The sequence below is a fragment of the Falco punctatus genome (assembly GCF_963210335.1).
Source record: "Falco punctatus genome assembly, chromosome: 6".
Taxonomy (NCBI): domain Eukaryota; kingdom Metazoa; phylum Chordata; class Aves; order Falconiformes; family Falconidae; genus Falco; species Falco punctatus.
This window is the reverse complement of record NC_137585.1, coordinates 56,167,219-56,187,762: the sequence shown is the minus strand read 5'-3', so window position 1 is coordinate 56,187,762 and position 20,544 is coordinate 56,167,219. Positions and strand designations below refer to the sequence as shown.

At 41.5% G+C, this 20,544-nt stretch overlaps 1 protein-coding gene across 18 annotated transcripts in view; it reads left to right on the top strand.

The window, feature by feature from the left end:
- GRIP1 (glutamate receptor interacting protein 1) overlaps window positions 1–20,544 on the top strand; it is a 330,428-nt gene that overhangs the window by 150,644 nt on the left and 159,240 nt on the right. For 2 of the 18 annotated variants that reach the window (XM_080390723.1, XM_080390730.1), the window contains exon 1: window positions 450–20,522. The exons of the other annotated variants lie outside the window; for them this stretch is intronic. In XM_080390723.1, the coding sequence (XP_080246849.1) occupies window positions 20,468–20,522 (55 nt within the window). In that variant the 5' untranslated portion in view covers window positions 450–20,467. Of the gene's footprint in view, window positions 1–449; window positions 20,523–20,544 lie in introns of those variants that run through there. 18 annotated transcript variants of the gene reach the window in all.

Here is a 20,544-nt window from a genome sequence, read left to right as displayed (position 1 = left end):
GATGCTTAGATTCTAAGTTATCCTCGTTGCAAACGTGCGCTGCAAAGCAGCCACTCACAAGCACTGGGTAAGGTTTGGCTCAGTGTACCGCAGTGTTCGTGTTCGGGATTGCCTTTTTTTGTAATTTACTGCTTTTGTGTCTCCCCCTCCGCCACCTTTCAAAGCTGCCTAACGTGACTAAGATTGTCATTTTTGTATGCTGGTCAAAAGTTATAAAGCCAGCAAAAGTGTAATTTTTTTTGAAGACAAAGGTGGCTTCTCTTGCCAGTAGAGGGAGTCGATGGACACTGATCTGGGACTTTTCAGGGGGGTGTGGGGAGGGCTTGTGAATTGTGTGTGGGTCTGGAGGTGTGTTGGCTCTGTCTACTACGTGTGCATACATACTCATCTTTTCTGTATGCTGCAGAAATGTATTTTCTATTGAGAAAAAACTGATAGGAATTGGGGGGGGGGGGGAAGTGAATAAATGCAGTTGTGTCACCGCATTTCACTTTTAAATAGAGGGGGGAGAGAGTTTGGATAGTTATCACTTTATTGCAGACACATCAAGCAAGATGACAGTTTTCACTGTTCTGCTGTAATTTTGGTAATACGTAGAGCATTTAGCAAAATAAGGTCTTTATTACTCAATTCTGTTCACAGAAAACCTTTTTTAAGCCACACCAAAAAAATCCCAGTTAAAAGAAAAAAAAATAAAAATCTGCCCTGTCTTTAGAAGAACATTGTCACAGCAAGCCCTGATGCCAAACTCCTTGTCATTACAATTGCTTTTTCCAATGTTTTGCGCCAATGTGGCGATTGGCCATAACATGCCAATTTTCTTCTCCCTCATAATATTTGTGAACTTATCAGGCAGCCATTACTAATTGTTGTTGTACAAGTCTTAAATGCTTGTAGTTCTGCCACTTAAAATGATCCCTCTTGGTGCCATGGTAGGTAAGGCGGAGCAGCAGGTTATGACGTTTAGGGGAAAAGGCTTGTTCTTGCCCTTGCCAGGAGGATCTGGAGCTTCAGCTGTGGGAGCAGAGGGCAGCAGCGGGCTGCAGGGGTAGGGCACTGCACGGGGTGGCCAGCTCTTCTGTACTGATCCACCCTAGAGACTTCAGTGGGAAACGAAGGAGGTGGCAGCGAGGTGGCCAGTCCCCGTGGTAGGATCCGTGTTCTCCTGTCACCACTTGTGCCTTGGTGGCAGAAGGCTGGAGGAAGCTCCATTCCTCTGGCTCCAAAGCTCTGGTAGGAGGGAAAGGCAAGGAGGAAAGCTGGGTCTCCAACAGTTCTTTTTCATGCTTTTTAGGACTTGAAACAGTGCTTGGGGCACAGGTGTGGGAGCAGACACATTGCTGGAAGCAGCTACAAAGGGCTGGTTATAGGAGGGCATCCCCTGGCAGAGGAAGAGCTGCTGCACCCAGCAGCACTGGCTTTGTGCCTACCAGATGGAGCTGGCTGTAAGGGAGGCCATTAGGAGGTGTGATGGCCAAAGCAGAAGACTAGATCCTGGGATCCAGGAGCTTCTGTCACATCTTACTCATTCCTAACACCTAGAATGAGCGTTTCTTGCTCCTTGAAGGTGCAAGATGTTTTTCAGATTGTGATGGGACACTCTTGTTCTCCATCTGCTGGGCAGAATCTGGCTTTAAACTTGTGGATACCATCACCTCCGCTCCACCTGATCGAGAGGAACATAGTCCTCTTATGGGCTGAAAGGTTGCAGTTGTTCCACATTTATGACTTTGTCTCCTGGGTTGGTTGTTTTCTTGGGGAAGGAGGCGGCATTAGGGTTTCCTGAGGTATTAAAAAAACCAGTCTCTTTTCAAAAAGAAGCCCTAAGTGCTGCTTTGGCATAACTAAAACAGTCTTCGTAATGTCTTATTGGAAAACATTCCTGTTTATCTTTACATAGTTCTGACTAATGGGGTTTTGTGCTTTGGCCACTTGGTTTGTTTCCCAGTCGCTGCTCTGGCATCTGATGGCACATGTCACTTCAAGTCCCATGCTGCTGTTGGAGGGCACGCTATGTCCTAAGCCTGGGGGAGGTAAAACACAACCTCGTCACAGGTGTTGGAGCAGTGTAAGGAATCCATCCAGTGGGTGCAGTGGACCAGTCTGCGACATGAGAGCAGCAGTGTGTTGGCAGTGACAGGAACGCTCTCCAAGGCAGTTTTGAAAGCCGTTTATGTTGGAGAGGATTTGAAACATTTCCAGCCTTCTCAGTTTCCTTTTCCAAACATGGAGCAATCTTGGGTTCTCAGTCTTGTCTTCCCAGCAGGCACTCAGTGCAGAAACGTCCAGGTGCGCTTTCCTCTGGTGCATCTTCAACAAACTGAAAGTGGGGAGGAGACAGGCTTGGCCATAGAGGAGGAAACCTTCATTTGAGCAGCATCCAAAAGATTCTAAAAAAAGAGCTCTGTAAGAACCTGACTAAATGTAAACTGAATAGGTGTTCCCCCAAAGTTGTTTGTGATGCACAAAATAAAATACAGCTGCCTTCCCTGACAGCTTGTTTCTTGCACCCTGCGTAGGGTGAAGGAAGCTTCTGCACTGTCAGGGATTTTTGTTTGCAGCAAGTTCACCAGTGCTCTGATGTTGTGTATGTGTACTGTAGCATATTGATACCTGAAGGTATGAAAAAAACCCTCTTTTTAATTTCTTGCAAAACCAAAACCTTCTTTTATGACACTTGTTTAATAATCCAGCGTAGCAGAGGAGTATGGGAAACAGCCCTTAACCTTGAAAATTAACTTTGAAAAAAATGCTGTGAAGAGGATTTATATGGTCACAAATCTAACAATCCACTGAATTGCTTTTTCTCCTGAGATGCGAACTCTTACAGCTCTTCAATAGAGGCATGGTGTAATGTAGAGGAATGCAGGCAGTGGGTTGATCAGCATTGATAACATGCAGCTGTGGCCTTGCCTCAGAGGCAGTGGGCTGATTGACATGGATGATGTGCAGCTGTAGCTCGTTCCTGCTAAGTGGTTAAATAGCCCAGAGGATTGTGGGAGAGGGGGTTGGATGGAGGAGGAGTAGTGTGGTCTGACCTCTGGAGGAAGGAGATACAGCATGTACAGTAGAATCTGACCAACAGTAAAGCCTTGTTGCAGCCTGCTAGTTTGATTGTGCTGCAGCAGTATAAAAGACAAAAAAGCTATGTTTTCTGTTTGAGAAAAAAATCTTTCTTTGTGGTCAGGTTTAAAAAGTAATGGGAGACTTATTTTTGGTATAGTAAAATTTACAAGAGCTACTTTTACAAGGCTGGGTTTTTGAGTTTCTTAGTGGGTCATATGGAGTTTCTTATTGGGTCTTACTAAGTTTCTTATTTTGTGTCTGGGTTTTTTGTGTGGTTTCATTGTATTTTGGGTGGTTTTTTGGTAAGCTGGTTCATTATTGACTTAATTCACATGTACTCTCCGTTCATGAATGAAATACCACATGGTTCACAAGCAGCTGGGAAAAGAAAGGAAGGATGGAATTCTAGATTTTGTCACGCATGCCAGGGAGATGTTTTAAATATATTTCTGAAGAATGGAACAAAAAGAGCACTGGTGGTAAAAATTAAAACCACAACAAACCAACAGCAAACACTTTTTCATAGTATTTAAAAAATAAACAAACCAAAACAAAAAATACGCCCCAAAAAAACCCAAAAGAGCAATTTTCTAAAACACAGTAGCCTTTTGTGAAGTATATATGATATGGGTCTTCTGCTGAATTATAGTTCTTAGATCCCATTGATCAAAGACATGACTTTTCCTTGTTAACTAAATGATTTGTTAGCTTTTTCAGGAGATGACTTCCTGTATCTCTGTGCTGCGATTTCGAGCAGCCTATTAATGTGCATCATGTTGTATCTCTCCTTGTGTTGTTACTGTAAGTTTTAATTGAGCCTGGTTTTTATTACACTAGTTCTTGCTGCCATTTTGCTGTAACTCATTTCCTTGCAATTATGTATGTCCCATCCCTGAAATGCAATTTTCTTTGTGCTGGTAAACCCACAGCACAAGTTTTACATGAGTCCTTTCATAGGATTTTTGCATTCAACAAAAAACCAAGGATCAGAAACTGGTGCCCCCAAGGCAGGATTTTGCAGTGCTTGAAGTACTTCAGGCAAGTGCACTGTGACTGGGGCAGAGCTGGCGTGGATTAAAAAGAGGAGACAAGGCTGCAAAAGGCTGAGGGTGAGTTGTGGGTGTCTGTTGTTCCTACTCATCACTCGCTGTGACCAGTGCAACTCTGAAAGAAAAAAAAGGGGGGGGGGGGGGGCTTTTTCTTTTCTGGCAGTCTCTGTCTGTTTGTTGAATGTGACTGAAATGAGCTGGTTGGCCTCAGCATTACGTTAAACGGAGAAGGGATGTGATACAAACCATCATTCAAATCCATTGCTAATGGCAGAGTTTTCTGCCGCAACCAAAGTCGGGGCTTGCTCCCAGCCTGAACTGTCGTGCCCAGGGAGCCGGGAGGTGAGCTGTGCACTAGCATATCTCCGTGCCTCCCTGCGGGACCGCGTCCCTAGTTGCACTTAGCGTATGGCTGTGCTTATTGGATTGTGTGATGGACTTGAGAAGGAGCCCATCCATCAAAGTGCTTTTTAAAATAAAAGGTGAACGTTTCAACACTGACAGTAATTCTGAGTGAAAAAAAAGTGACTTTTTGTTACTCGGGCACCACATAACTATGCTAAATGAACTGTTTGAATAAAACCATAAAGGGGGGATTGAGGGATGCACTATGATATAACTGTAGGGCTGTTACTTATTTCCATGCTGAAGCTTAAGGTATTTAGTACAGTTGTGGTTTGTTTCTGATATCTGAGCATAAGTTTCCAAGCAGCCTTACACAAACGGTGTTGAGTTGCCTCTTAATTAGTATTGAACCTTCTGGGAAAGGACTGCTGACTCACTATGTAACTCACTCTGCAACTGCTTTGTCATTTGTCATGCGCCACTAAACAACTCTTAGATATTAGAAACTATCCATCAGTACCTCCCTCAGCTGGATCCATGCTGACAGCTTTACGAATGAAAGCCTCCCAAAAATCAAAGTCAATCCTCTGAGCTATTCAGTCCCTTGAAACAAATACTTCATGTGGAATAAACTGAATATTAATGACTCTGATGAGAAGACGAACCTTTGTTATCCTTTCTGCTGTTTTATCTTCTGTCTCTGCTTTTGCTCAGAGTGGGTAGTCTTCTCTTGGGTTGCAGCTCTCTGTTTGGTTGAACTCCAGATTCCATGTAGGCATTTCAGTATGGTCCTACCCCTCTTCCTGCTCCTCTTTGGCTTAACTGCTAAAACAGAGAATAAGGGCCCTTGGGCTCTGGATCTTGCCAAGAACTGGATCCAGAACTACAAATTCTGGATGAGACATCTGTTGTGCTTCTGATCACCTCAGTGCTGGAGCCTGTTGTATTACAGCTGTAGTTCATAAACTCAATCCTTTAAGGCAAAATATCAGTGAATGTCTTTATTCACACAGGCTTCCAGGTGTTGCATCAAAGACTAGGGCCAGTAGTTCCCATGAAAATAAGTAGAGAGAGGAACTCGTACCTCTGCTCAGACCTTAAAGGGATACTGTCAATGCAGGATTTGTTTCCAGGCTTTATTTTAAAAAGAATAATAAAGGTTCAGTGTTGATAGGGGACCCAGATACTTTATTTGAAGGGGTTTGTATTTTGTGATTGAGGTTTATATGTGCGTTTATCAGACAAAGGGAAAACAGGCTAGGAAAGAACAGGCAAAATGAATATAAATGAGGTACTTCAAAATTTATGAAAACGGCTTACTTTTCCTCTCTGCTTTTGGTGGTAGCATCTGGAAGTAGTGGATTCAATAGTTCCAGGTTGCCAAGTAGTCCTTTTAATATCTGCCCCATATTTGTGCAAAAGGCAGGGAAAGGATTTGGTTTACACCTCAGGTGCAGGTACATCCCAAATCTGTCAACTTAAAATGCCTGGGTATACACCAGTGGGAAGTGCAGCACCACGCACCCAGCAAAAGGCTGTTTTATGTGCACCAACTCAGGACATCCCCCAAGTGAAGAGTCCTCGGTTAACCCTTTTTCATAGATTAACAAAGTTAAAATGCACAGCCAGAAGTCAGCATGTCAGTGGAAGAGGTGCTTCCTCTGTGTGTGGGTGAGTGTGTAAATGTGGATTATTATTTTTAGGGGATTTTTTTAGTTATTTTTTTTTTTACACTTTGGAGAAAAATTAGCATCCTTACTGAAGCCTCATCTGAAAATGGCATTAGTAGCTGTAGGCTCATCTTCATGTCAGTAAGACATGAATTGGCATAAATAAAACACCTCTTTCAGGAGAATGTTGTGTTTCTAATTAAAAGAAAAAATCGAGACAGAGGCATGTTTTTAACAGGAGGGAGTGCAGTGGGTACTTGTGTTATGAACAACTTAAGAAGATGCTTCCTTTTTTGGAGGCTTTTTGTATCCAAATGAAGGCAAGGAGAGATTTGCGATTTATATATTGTTTTACACTTTGTTTCTTTATGATATACAAGGATTGTGCATCATAACTTCCTGCAGCCTCACTCGTTTCCTCCAGCAGGCATTTGGCTGTGCTGCAGAAGCCAGCATCCCTGTTGCCAGACCACAGTACTAGCAGAAATTTTCTGACCTGGAACTCAACCAGAGACAGCAATTGCTCCATAAACACAGTCTGTCTCGGTTGCATTTGCTCTCAGAAGGGCTTCTCCCTCCCCAAGAGTTACTGCTCACCTGACTCAGAATGTCTGAATTCCCTGGTGACAGTTGGCACCATTAGGGGTTTCCTCCATCATCTGGAAGGTAAGCCCCAGGTGTGGTAGGCAGTGTTGATATAAGCAGCTTGAAGCCCCAGTTCTGGCCAAGTAGAGGATGAATCTTTAATGCCTTCTGCCTGAGCTGCATTGCGTTTTCATGCATCACGGAAAGTGCTGCATTCAATCTTTATTTAGGTTTTCTTATCAGATATGAAACGAGCTGATGGTAAAATCTACAGTTACTTCAGATTTTTAAATGATGGAGATAGATGGCTGTAATCTTCTGTCATTTGACATGATTTTTACCCATACGTTTTTGTGCCCCAGCAGAAATGATAGGAATTCAGATGGTAATGAGGTGGCATCCAGATGCACAGCACACGCACATACACACAAAATATTGATTTAAATGTGTCCTGACAAGCTGGTCAGGCAGCAATCTGAAGGAAAGAAAACTTCTGAAGTGAAAGAGAAATAATGACAATAATGAAGAGGCAATACGTTGATTTTAATACGTAGCAGCAGTATGAAGATCTGGGTCTGATGAATCAGGAGGGGGAAGCTGGCACAGGAGCCTGCTGTGATTTGTTGCATACATTTGTTTCCATTTTTATCCATTAGCAGCACTGTGAGAGTTCGGATGCAGCCGAGAGATCGGGAATGGAGAGCAGGGGGAGGGGAACTTGGGCTGTTAAAGCTTTGATAGGTGCTGAATTTATATCGGCTAGCTTTCTAATTTCCTGTTAAAATGCCCAGGCCCCTTTCTCCTTGCCTTATTTTTAAAATAAATAAATAAATGGCATTGTTACCATCCTGTTTCTGCATTCCAAGCGGCAGCTTGGGAGTATTTCCATCACCTCAACAGTTTTATGGACCTTTCCGGTAAGGCAGCAGGTCTTGGAGGTTGGTGCAGTACCATTAGCATATGCCTCTGCGAAATATTTCATCCTTTTGTGACTCCCTTTTGATCAATTAAGTTTATGTAGCTCTTTCCAAGGAAGTTCATAGAGAGAAGCTATACGCAGCTTTCTCTTTGTGGTACAAAGTTTATTTTCACTGCTGAAGTGCAGCAGCTGGCATGATGCAAACCTAAATGTGTGTTGGGGGGGGAGGCGGGAAGTAAGTGCATTACAGCAATTGCTGTGCAAACCAGTTTTCACAAAGCCTGTGACACATGAACAAATACGATGAAATTAAAGTGTACAGTATTGCCAACTTTCTGTCTCTGGCTGTGAACACAATGATCTCTGGTATCTATAGATGCAACCTGTTTGTGCTCATCCAGGTAGACTTTTACCTTACGTTTGAATGGAAAGCTAGTGACATGCCACGGAATACATTAATGCATGCATTTAAAAAGAGAAGAGGAAAATAAAGAGAGAAGTGCCTTTGGCCACAGCCTTCTATTTAATTTAATGCTGGCTTCTATAAAATTTCAGTAATGAAATAAATATTGAATAAACATTAAAGAGGGAGAGGGATTTCAGGTTTTTAAAGATAACGTGACCATAGTTAATAAGCAGTATAGATTTGTAAATAATAAACTCCATCACAGTTTGGAATATAATACAGTTGTTGGAAGAAATACTAGTGCTTGGTGCAATACTTCAGGATGTTTGTGGATTGTTTGACATGTTCAGCGAGTTTTAAATGCTCATGGTTTAACAAGGGAAAAATACCTCAAAATGAGTTGGCTGAGAAACACCCCCAGGAATTGACTCAAGGCTAACAAAGGCAGTAGTGACTTAAGAACCTCATTAACTGCTGATAAAAGTAGCAGATAAAATTAGATGAGGAGACCTACATAGTAATAAGAGTAGAGATGTGTTTAACTAGTCTTTAAAACAACTAGAAATGTGTAATATGCAGAAGAATGTTGTATGACTTGGCAAATTAATGCACCTATGGGGAAATAATCCAAGACGATGATATTCTATGAATGGAAAGCTGGGAAAACAGTGGTGCATAGAGGGACTGGGACATGTGGACAAATGGCAGCTGTTTGCTGCAGACTAATATCAGTAATACTTGCAAAAAGGAGTTACTGATGTTGTAATAAGAAAGGGCATGTCACATGCACAGGAAAGTAACTACCTCTACTTAAATGTCTGTTGGACTGCACCGATACTATTAAATTAAATTATGGCTGCTTCTCATACTGAAACACAGGAGCAAACAGAAAGGGTTCAGTAAAATCAGCAGATGGATTTCAGACCTGGGTTATGAGAAAAGATAAAAATTTATGTGTGTAGCGTATTTGTATCCAATTGATAATTATTAAAAGAGCCCAGGTATTTATGGAGAGAGAAGAAAAGTCTTTTGAGAAATTTTGAAAGGTCACAATAGTTGCAGAAAAGTGGAAAAATAAGGGGAAAATCAGAGAAATTTTCACTGAGATTTATTGAATCGTGTGAAACGTCTTTAAAAAGGCTTTTGGCTGTGTAGCACGCTGAAGCAAAGCGGCAGCATTCATAGTGGCACTGGGGTGGCAAGAGGTGGGCAGTGGCTGGTGAGCCCGTCTGCCCCCTCTGAGCCCAGGCAGCTTGCTGGGACATTTGGACCAGCCCAGGCTGTGACTCTTCTCAAGCCCCTAAAGTTAGGCTGAGAGCTTTGGACTTGTGAGGAATTCAAGGTGGGGTTGTTTGTGCTTTTAAAAATACATGCAAGTTCCAGGCAAAATTACTAGTTGGCTAGTGGAAATGTAACACAGCACTTGAAGTTTGATGTTGTCACTAAACTATTAATTCATACTTGAGAGTGCAAAAGAAATGGGTGACAGGGTTTTTTGTGTAAGAATGTTGAACTATCAGAAAAATAATTAAAACAATTACTTGTTACTACTAATTTGATTGTTTACAAGTGATAAATTTACAACAATACAGGAAGAATTTGTTCTTTATAAGAAGATATCCAGTGCTTTAGTTTTTTCAGTTATCCTTTTATTTTCCCAAGAGCAGCATTTGTTTTGTTGACTGGTATATTTTAGTTTTCTGTTGGGCTGTTCATTGTTTTACAGTGCATTGGTTTACCTCTGTGTTTAGCTGCTCCCTGTGTGTTATCGATCATTATTGTATATGATGTTATGTTCACCTTAGGAGATTGCAGGATTTCTCTGATTTGGAAAAAAAAAAAGGGGTGGTGGTGGAGCTGATAAATACACACTTTTAAGTGTTATCGTTATCTGGCCAAGTTTTGAACTTTTTTGAGAGGAGGTATTAAAAGTGTGACAAATAGCGGTGGGACAGCACTAAAACACTAATGATCCATGGAGGAATGACACTAAAACAAGCTTGAGCTTATCAACCTTTTCGCTTTTGAGACTTATGTTGCAAATACTTCAACCCCTTCCCAAGGAACCTTTCCTCCATTTGTTTTGTTAACTGTTCCCTGAGAGCAAAGCATGGTGATAATTTCCTTTGAGTCATACGTGTCAGAGATGTTCCCTTTTCCTGATGTAAATATTGTGCTTTGTGCTGCTTCTCATCTGCGTGTTTGCTATCTGTTGCTGTGGATCCTGTCCTTTCTTTTACAGCATAATGGAAGGGATGTGTGGAGATGTGGATGGTGTGTGACAGGGTTTCCCTGCTCTTGAAGTGTTGGCACTCTGAGATTGTGCAGCAGTTTTGGAGCATAATAGGACAGTTTTTATAACACATTAGGAATTCTGATTAGAAGATCTATATCTGAGTGTTAATTATATATTTTGATAAAACATGTTCCGTAGCTAGTCCTGTGTTTTCATATTTTAGTTGTATAACTTTCATCATTGTGCAGACCTGATTAGTATTTTAAGGATGAAAATAGCCTGGAGACTCTTCCATTCCAATTTTAAATGGTGTCCATTTCTTTTATTCAAAGCAGTATTTAAAGTAGATGCAGACAGCAGGAGGCCATCACAACCTGATCTTTTGCTTTGTACACTTTCTAAGGCAAGAAAAGATAAATTATCCCCTGTGTAAGCAGGATGTGGCATCCAGAGTATTATTGTTAGAGCAAGTCCACTAACTGATGTTTTGCAAAAATACCTATTCCAGAAGGGCAAGCAGGCAGTGGCTCTTCAGAGAACCGTTTTGATAGTTTTATCTATCAGTAAATTTTCCCAACAGAAGGTGGTGATTAGTTTGAATTATACTGGCTTAGAGTTCTAACCATTTATTTGCTTTGCCTGTGCAGCTTCTCGTTGTCTCCCTTGTCCATCAAGTGATGGAGGAGCTCTGGAGCACTCAGCACATCCTTCCTATGATAGCTCTTAGGCACAGTGTAATCAGGTCACTGTCCAAACTCTTCCAGTATGGTACTATGCTTGCTGAGTCTGCATGAGGCATTTTGATTGTTCAGATCACTTTTGGTACTCTTCTCTGCTCTCTGTCCTGTTTTTCAACCTTTTAAAAACAAACAGACGAATCTAAACTGAGCAAAACCCGGCACAGATCCTGGAGTTGAATATTGGGTTCTAGTATAGGTCTCCCTATGTAAGGCCAGTAGCGATCTGTTCAGTATTTGTACACAGATTTCCCTCATTTATACAAGCAGTGATTGCATTAAACCTCTTCTTGCAGTTGCTGTTCATTTACTTACCTTGAATGGTCTGCTCAGTCATTTTCAGAGTCATCGTATTCTAGGATATGCTCCCTAGTGCTTCAGGTGTGGTCTGTGTTCCTTGTTTTTACGTCTTGTATTTGGATGCTTAATTGTGTGTCTTTTCACTAAACTACTATGATAAAAGTATTTGGTAACATTCAGAGGTTTTTTACAGCGTGCAGCACTGGGAGATACTCAGGCTAGCTCTTGTTTGGCTGCCAGACAGAGTCTGGTTGTAGTAACACAGAATTAGTTGAGACTAACTCACTTTATTTCCGAGTCCTGAGCTAGGCTGGTGAATTCAAAGTGTACTGCCCTGTGTGGTGCAGCAGTCCCTGGTGGGATGTGGGCATCTGCAGTGGAAGAGCACACAAGTCTCAATAGGTCTCAGTTCTTATTTCTTAGTAGCGATTGTTACTTAGTGGTTTAAACGCCTTTTAAACAGTTACAGTTCAAATGGTGATCCAGAATACCTTAATTAATCATTAACTCAATTTTAAAAGTTGTCGCATAAAACAAAGGCTTGGGATTTAAAGTCTGTACAGAAGTGTCAGTGATAATGGCCGTATGCTGTGACACACCGATGTACAATGATACCACACTCTTTCTGAGACTTTGAACACTGATGTATTTGCACGGAAACTTCAGGGATGTGCCTTCTCAAATAGGTTCATAGTTTCAGAAGATGCCAGAGATGTGGATGCTAGGCTTCAGTCTATAGGGTGCCGACACTGCTGGTCTCAGGAGGCCACAGAACACATGGACCCAACCTTGTAAAATGTCATCAGCCACAGCTGTGCCAGCATTGATGGGGTGCAGTCGTGCCCCCAGGTGACAGTAGGGGAGCAGAGCATGTTCATGATGCAGAAGGATCCAGGGAGGCACAGAAGGACCTTCTCACTTGGTGGGAAGATTCCCTTCCTCACCCCAACTCTGCTGTGTCTTTCCTGTTCCCTGCGTGTTAAACCAGACAACAGTAACAGACCACTATGCTTTTCATTCTTCCTTAGTGACGGATGGTTGTCAGTCCTCAGAAGATGGTGAAATTTCCAAATGAGTCAAATGTTTGTATCGTCAAATGAAAATTCCTGGAAGCTATGCAGGGCAAGCCTGGGGTGGATTGTGCTGGAGTGTGACCTCCAAGCCTTCGCACGGTCTGTACACCGGGACCTAGTGTGTACGTTGCAGACAAATGGATCGAAAGGTAGTGACCATTTCTTCCTGCAGAGATCAGCAAACTACAACGTTCACAAGCCTACAGCAGCACTAGAATGACACCAGTCCTGTTATTTTTTTAAATTGTCAAACAAACCCAAAGGTTGCTCGGTATCTACGCATCTGCTTCCAGGGTGGTACCCCCTTGTGTGTCTGGTGTTACTGTGTAGAACAGCTTGCACAGGGACAGGACAGTGGTGCGCAAGTTTGGGACTTAGAGTAAAATGTGCCCCTGCCAGCAAGTTAACAGCTCTATCCAATAAACACGTTGTAATCGGAGAGAGTCAGCTCACGTTGTTCAAACTGGAATATTGTTTTTTTCTTTCCCCCTATGGCTTGCTTTTCCCTGTCGTGTATGTCTGGTCTGTTTTTCTGGATTTTCCATTTGCCTCTGGTTTTCAGGCACACCAGTTCTACTTCTGGGATGAATAGCTGATGTGGCCTGGGGAGGTGCAGTGGTCGGTGCCAGCTGGCTGGCTGTTGCTCACACCACAGGCAAACATACAGTGTGTACCTGATACCAGTACAGAAACCCACTCTGTTTTGGAAAAACAGCTGCTACCATGTCTTCCTGCAGCTTGCACACTGGTAGGAGTAGAACCGTGTTTATCAGCGGATTCGTCTTGCAGAGGCTTGGAGGTGTCGCTGGTTGAAACTCTGCTTGTGCCATCCCTTCTTTTTGCTGCATCTCTAGACCTGTAATCTTCCGTTGCTGTCCTTTTTGACAGTATCTTGAATATAAAGACTTGCACATAAAAACCTACTGAGTTAATTCCTAAAATTCTCTTGTAGTAGATTAAATGACCTTACATTATATTCAAGACTCATCCCTCCAAACACACATTTTATTTTCTACTGTGATATTCCAATTTCACGGCTGCTAAATAGGTTGATAAAAATATGGAAAGAAAGCAGTATAGCTAGAAAGAGGTATAATTATTCCACTTTTGTTCAAGTGGTTTCAGTGGAGTCATAATCTTTTTTTGTTTTTAAATGAGTCGAACCAGCTGTTTTCTGCTACGTGTAAGTTATTGTCCCCGCTTCCAATACAATAATTCGGAGGAAATGCTTAGCTTTGTTTTGTTAAAGACTGATATAGCAGTAGGAAGGTCATCATTTTGATTAATTGAAAAAGCCTCTGCAAAGTACAAAGCCTTACAGAAACTGTAATTACAGGAGTCTTTAACCATGTAGTACAGCATGTGGACAGCTACTTGTAAGACAGAGTCATCCTTTAGTTTTGAGATTACGTTAAATCCCGGAGCCTGTAATTATATGCATGTTGCTGGCAGGAGCCCACGCTAGGCTGATTGTGGTCACTGAACGGGGTTGTTACTTGTTGTTTGTCCACGAGATCTACAGGCATCCTGGAAGGCACAGTACCGTTGGTGGTACCTAGTCCTTTTGCTGCTGCTGCTGGGAGAACAGACAAACGACAGTGGTTTATTTCGTTATATTTTGAAAAATTATAGGTTCTTTACTAATTGCTTATTCTGAAGACAAGAGGACAAATTACTTGTAATGCTCCAGAAAGTAAGCACTCTTTTCTGTCATTGTAAACCAAACCAAAGGAAGGGTACAGATATACGTACATACTAGAAATGGAGTGATACCTGAAGTGGGTCACAAGCTATTGGTTTCATGGTGAGACTTCTTTCTGAATTAAATCTCAGGTAGTTGTGGCTGTGCTTGAAATTACCTTTGAGAGACTGCAACATACTTGTGCTACTAAAAGTTTCTGATTTTTGTAGTACGTGTGGCATCTTCATATTTTACGATTGTATGAAGTCCCTAATTATTTTTAAACACAGATTTGGAGCTAGGAAAACTTGGGAAAAGGTGAACAGCATGTTTTGCCAGCAACTGAAATTAGGTTTGGAATTAAAAGTCAGTTGCGCTCCATATCTCAAAGGTCTTTTGAGGACAGTTTCTCCAGCAAGGAACATCTCTCAACCTTTGTATTTTCACTGAAAAGGACAGTTTTAATTTTTGCCAGTTATATATATGGACTGGTAAGATTTTTGTGAAGCCCTGATGTGGGATCACTGTGAAGGATAATGTAGGCAATGCTGTTTGTTACATTATGCTAGAGGACAGTATGTACTAGAGAGTTACTTTAATATAAAGGTGGATATATTCTGTTTCCTTTAATACTAAATTACAAATTTTAGAAAATACATCATTAAATCAGATTTCCAAAGAAATCAATTAAAATGTGATTCTTTGTTGTATTATAAAAAGCTTTAACAAAAAGCCACCTCACAATATGGCAATATTGACTGATTTTACCAGTTGTTTAATACCTGCCAGTTCAAAAAGGCTAACATTGCTTGGAGCTGGTAAGTTAAGATATATTTTTTTTCTATACAGAAAGTCCCTGAATTATTTTTTACTAATCTGTTCCTAGGCAATGAAGGTACCGTATTTGTATGGTGCCACAGCAATCATGTTTTGGCATCAACTTGGTTAGTTAACAGATTTATTCTCATCATCTGTTGCCACCTTCAGCACACACATATCCTTGCTTTCCAACATGCTGCACTTTCTATGTGAAATGTTCTCCAGCGATGATCTTCTGAAGCCAGAGCACCTTTTATGACTTTAATTGACCTGTAAAGTGTTCTGCTGCAATGTCTGCGTGAAATTGCCCAACAGTGTTGCAGAAGTGGTTAACGTAGCTAGAAAATAACTGCTGTAGTTAATATAATAAAAATGTAAATTTACAAGACCCTCCAAATTATACGAAGCTGACAACTTGTCTGCACTGATAATCTGAGCACTGGGGAATACAGAGTGGTTTTATTGCACTTTCCTTTTTATTCCCTCTCCCTGTAGTGAAGGAGGATCTTTGTGATAGAGCAGTATCAGTTGCAAAGTGCGGGACTGACTGCGTCTGCTGCTGTGTGGGAATAGAACTCTTCTCTTTGGGATGAAAGATGTTCAAATTTTGTTTTGTTAAGATTGAGATTCTTGGTTTTGTTGCTTGTTCTTGATTGATATAAAAGGTATCAAATACAACGGTGGAAATGTTTCGGTTTTCAAAACAGAAGTATCCATACGGTTGTTTGTTATTTTCAGAGGTAAATTAGTTCTCTTTTTCCTTAAAAATCTGACTTTTGAATGATGTGATAGGTGACAGCAGAGTCTTTTAAAATGATGGAGCAAAATATTTTGTACAAAATCTTAATGCATTCAGACTTCATAATATTTCATTTCAATTTTCTTACGTGAGTTGATCCACTAGATATCATTGTGTCTTCCTGACACATGAAACATTAGATCTCTCTGTCTTTCTGGTTGCCTTAATGTTTTCTGAGGCTGTAGTTTGAGTACATGCCTGTCTTCATCGAACCCTGTGGGTTGGCTGTTTTTTTAAAGGTCTGTGTCTTTGGTGTACATCGCTATGGCCGAGTAGTCTGCGGTCCATCCCCTTCAGAGTGGTGACACATACTTGACCTGTAAAGGAAAATAAGAACATGTGACAATCAAACCCAGTTATGGCAGCTCATGTGGACAAATCCCCCTTAATGTAATATAGGGGAGGGGGCTGTAAGTGGTCTGAAGATGCTGCTCAGTTGGTGTGTGAAAGGGAATATTTATGCGACATGTGAGTGGAATTTGACAAAGAAGTGTCTTCCGGGTGTATATATTACTATGAAATGCAAGGGTGTGAATATCAGAGTCATGTTTTCTGCGTAAACACTGCATTTTTGGCAAACTTCCTTTTATTCTCCCAAACACTTTGATATTTTGCAGGATTTGTAATCTTCATTGAATACTGTATTTTCACAGAAATTTCCTGATTCTGTCTAAAAGTCACACTATATAAAGGTTATAATCTTCAATTTAATTTAGAGAAATTTTATTACATAATTTCTTTTATCCTGCAGAGAAGTGTAATAAATCTTAACTTTTTTGGATTCATTTTTTCAGCTAATGTGATCTGACAAGATTAACCAGAAGATGGTATTAAATAGGATATGTATATTATACAGCCTGTCTTATCATATGGAAATACAAGCTTCTTTCATCTAGTGACCCTCTACTGAGCATTTATGAATACAAATGGAGTTTAGAAAATATTTGTGTTATATATTATCCTAGAGTTTATAAATAACCTTTCAGACTACTGAAGAAAGGAATGAGTGCAGCAATAAAAGTGATATAAAATCACGTTGCTGTCCAAAAGGATCAAAATGAAAAGAGTTTTTTACAGATGAGCCCAGAGAAAATAGTAATAAAATTTGTAGCTCTGTTAATTACTAATTACATCTTTTCCTTATTAAGGACTTAAACCTGTGTTATATGGGGTATAAATTGGTTTTCCGTATGTGTGAAGGTTTTTGTCTCCTAGTATTACATTACCTATTCCACCTACCCCTCATTCCCCGCCCCCCCCCCCCCCCCCTTTTTTTTTTACCTGCTACCCCATTTTTTCTCCTGAACGACCAGTTGAGTCTATCTGCAGAGCTGAATGACTGACACCTCAGAAAATGATGGTTGACTTTTGGAGAGTTGAGACATTTAATAATCACAAAATCCTTAATTTGGTCAAAAAATATGTATATTCTAAACAGTTGAGAATACCTGAGGTATGCTTAAATACAATTCAGAAGCAGGACTTTAGGCAAGAACAGTTCTGGCAATCCTAATGATCGCTGTCCTGCAAGAAGGTAGTAAAACCGTGTGCATCTTGGTGAATATTTTAGAAATTGTTTTAATAACTGCATTACTTTTCTTGAACTACCAAAAATCTGGGAAAAACCCTGCAGTAAATACATTATATCATTACATTCAGTACTGTACTTGAAGTACGACATCTTTGTCTTAGGAAATCTTTTTAAGGAATTCAAGTCTGCACGTGATGCAAGGACAGAAAAATTGTCTGAAGAAACGTAAGCGAAAAACCATCCTGTTAACTTGGTTGGAAGTGGTTATTGCTGCGCTTCAGAGGCTATTTAGCATGTGCATCAGTAATCTAGATGAAGTAGTAAACAATACTATAACCCTTTCGGATCAAGGACTACATCTTTTCTCTTTTAGTAAAGCCCTATCTGACCCAAGCCAGCAGCTCATTTTGCATATATATTACAGTTTCTGTATCATTATTACAGTTTTATACATTTTTACATAATCCCATTGGGACTCAGCAGGTCCTTACAGAAGGGCTTGATTTTTCTCCCACATCTGAAGCTGGCTTTCAGAGGCTCCTAGCTGCAGAAGTGTGCTCTTCTGCCTCCTCTGCCAAGGGGGCTGAAGCAGGGTAAGTCACGGAGTCAGATCACAGAGGCAAGGAGTGAGCAGTTCTTTCTCATGGTGTTTTCTGTTGCCGTTCTCTGCATGGGAAAAGTCCTGAAGGATGTCAAAATTGCACTCTGAAGGAGAGAAGACAAAAGCAGACTCGAGAGCTGCTCACCAAAACCACCTTCTTTGAAGGGCATGAGGAGCACTGCAGGCGCACCTTGCTGTGCTGTTGGAAGCTGATGAGAAGGTCCATCTTGGAAGAGGTGGGAGCAGAGACCTGTCTGCCTGATGCGGATGATGCTGACCCCAGACTCTATGCTGTCTTCCTCGTCTGTATTGGCTGGGAAGAATCAAATAACAAATATGAGGGCAGCTAAGCGATCATCTTGCAGTATCTTCTGGTTAACCCTGAGATAAGGGAAGGTGTTTAAATGGGTCTGTCTGGGCACAACAAGATCTATGGCATCAAGGAGGAGCATCTGGCAGAGGAAAAGACAGTAATAAAGATTCTGGATGCTGGTCTGCAGGAAGGGAGGAGTGAGTTCAGGGCAGCTCCAGCATCTCAAACCTGAAAAAGCTGTGAGCAGGGGCTGCGTGCTGGGGCTGTAGCCTTGTGATGGTCTCTGGAACAGTTTTCCAGTGGAGCAGAAAGGAAATTGAATACAGGTTTTATTGATTGGTATCATTGGTGTGGAGTCCTGTTACCTGAGCCGGGAGGTGGAAAGAAAGAGTGGTGGCAAGTTTTCTCCTCAAAAAGCATATTGGCAGGCAGAGTGCCACTTACTCTTCTCTTGGTTTCGTCTTTATGGGGGAATGACAGTACAGAGCTCCTCTCCATTTTCCCCTTCGTGATAGTCCCAAGATTTTCCATTTTCTTTCTTGACCACTGAATTACACCGGCTTAAATCTCCACCTTCTTCCCATGGTTTCAGCCCTGCTTGCATGCCCTGTCCATCCCTGGCCAAAGGTCTGCAGCAGCAGGGTCAGAATGATCAGCCCATGGTTTCAGGTGCATCTGCTTTTCTGCTGGTTGGATTTTACAGCTGTTCAGTACAACAGCCGCTAGGAAGCGTTAACAAGGTTGGTGAACAGATGACTTTATTACCCCTATCTGGTTTTAATGACAGCGAAATAAAATCAATTTTCACCAGGCCTGTCTGGGCAATTTCAATTGTACTGATGGAATGTTTCACCCTGGCCTTGGAAATACGGCTGTTGCTGTAACCAATAAAACAAAAATAAGAAAAACAATCACTGTAATAGTGCGTTGGAAGATGGGAAGCCTGGAGCTGCTGATGCAGCGTGGAGCAGGCAGGGAGAGAGAAATGGCACTAAGTGTGAAAGCTGTCCATACCTCCTCCTGGCTTTCTGTAGCTGACGGTAGAAGATGCACACCCTAACACGGGACCATAACAGTAAATATAGCGATGGATTAAAGATGGCAGAAGATAAACTGAGCAATTTTGTAAGCAAAGCAGGTGAATAGGACAAGGGTATATGAGAACAGTTTTAAATATATCACCAAAGTGAAGCAGAAGTCTTGACAAAGAAATAATTATCTGTTGGTTTAAAGGAGAGGATCTGATGCAGCACTTGGGTTTTGTGCATAAATCTGACTGGGCAAACTTTATGGCTTATTTTGGTTTGCTTGCTTGGTTTTCAGAATGTTGGATTTGTCCTTTAGTAATTTCATAAAAGATGGGATGGAGCTCTCCCTTAAGCAGTGTGCTCCACTTCATCGTTTCCTGAATGAATTGTAAAAGCAGGTTAATTTGCTGTCTGAATAGGCATAAGAGGACATAAAATTCCTGGTAGGCTGAAGAAATCTTACAAAATCTTACAAATGGTGCAATGTTTGGCAAAATAAATTCTCAGGTGCACTAAAAGCTGCTCTCTTCTCTAGTGAGGGGAGAAAACCTGATTCACTGTGTGTTTTCTATGCAGCATCATTTTACTTATTTTGGTGTGATCAGATGCTTGGCGGTCCTGCCCACACACAACAATCCATCACTTCCCTCTGACTCTCTCCCTCCCCCTGTGGTCTGTGCTTCAATAGCTGTAATATACTTGTCTACAATTGTCAAAAAGCTTTCCTCATTATAAAATCAGGCTTTTTCTTTTCTTCTTCCTTACAGATTAAATCTTTAATGTGCTTTGATTAGAGTATTTTCCATTCAAAATAGGCTCCTTCTCCCCCAGAAGTAGGATGCCTGGTGGTTTTGTCCTATTTATCCAGAGGGAAGTGTAAGGGAAAGGAAAGATGTGAGAGAAGAAGAGAAAAATTGCCACGTCTGCTGAAACACAGGGCCCTTTGCCTGGCACAGCAACCATCACTCTCCCTGCACGGTCAGGGAATGCAAGAGACTGGGGAAAGGCTCCCTCTGATATCTGCATCCCTGTGTGCAGCTGGATGCTTTCTAGCTTTTAAAGAAACAGTGCTTTGTGAGCCCTTCATCTCCTCATGCAGGTGGTGGTGGTGGTAGTAGTAGTGAACGACACAGATTTGCCGGATGACACAGAGCTGATCCCTGCATCAGCCAAGAGGAATTAAGCTTTGTCACTCCCCGCTGGGGCTACCTTTGCCGGGTATGTGCGGGAGGAGGAATTCACAGGCTTCTGCTGCATTCACCCGAGCAGAGCCCTGAGCGCGCTTTGCCAGGGGAGGCAGGCAGCGAGAATGATAGCTGTCTCTTTTAAATGCCGCTGTCAAATCCTGAGGAGACTTGCTAAAGGTAACGTGTTTTCCTTCTTATT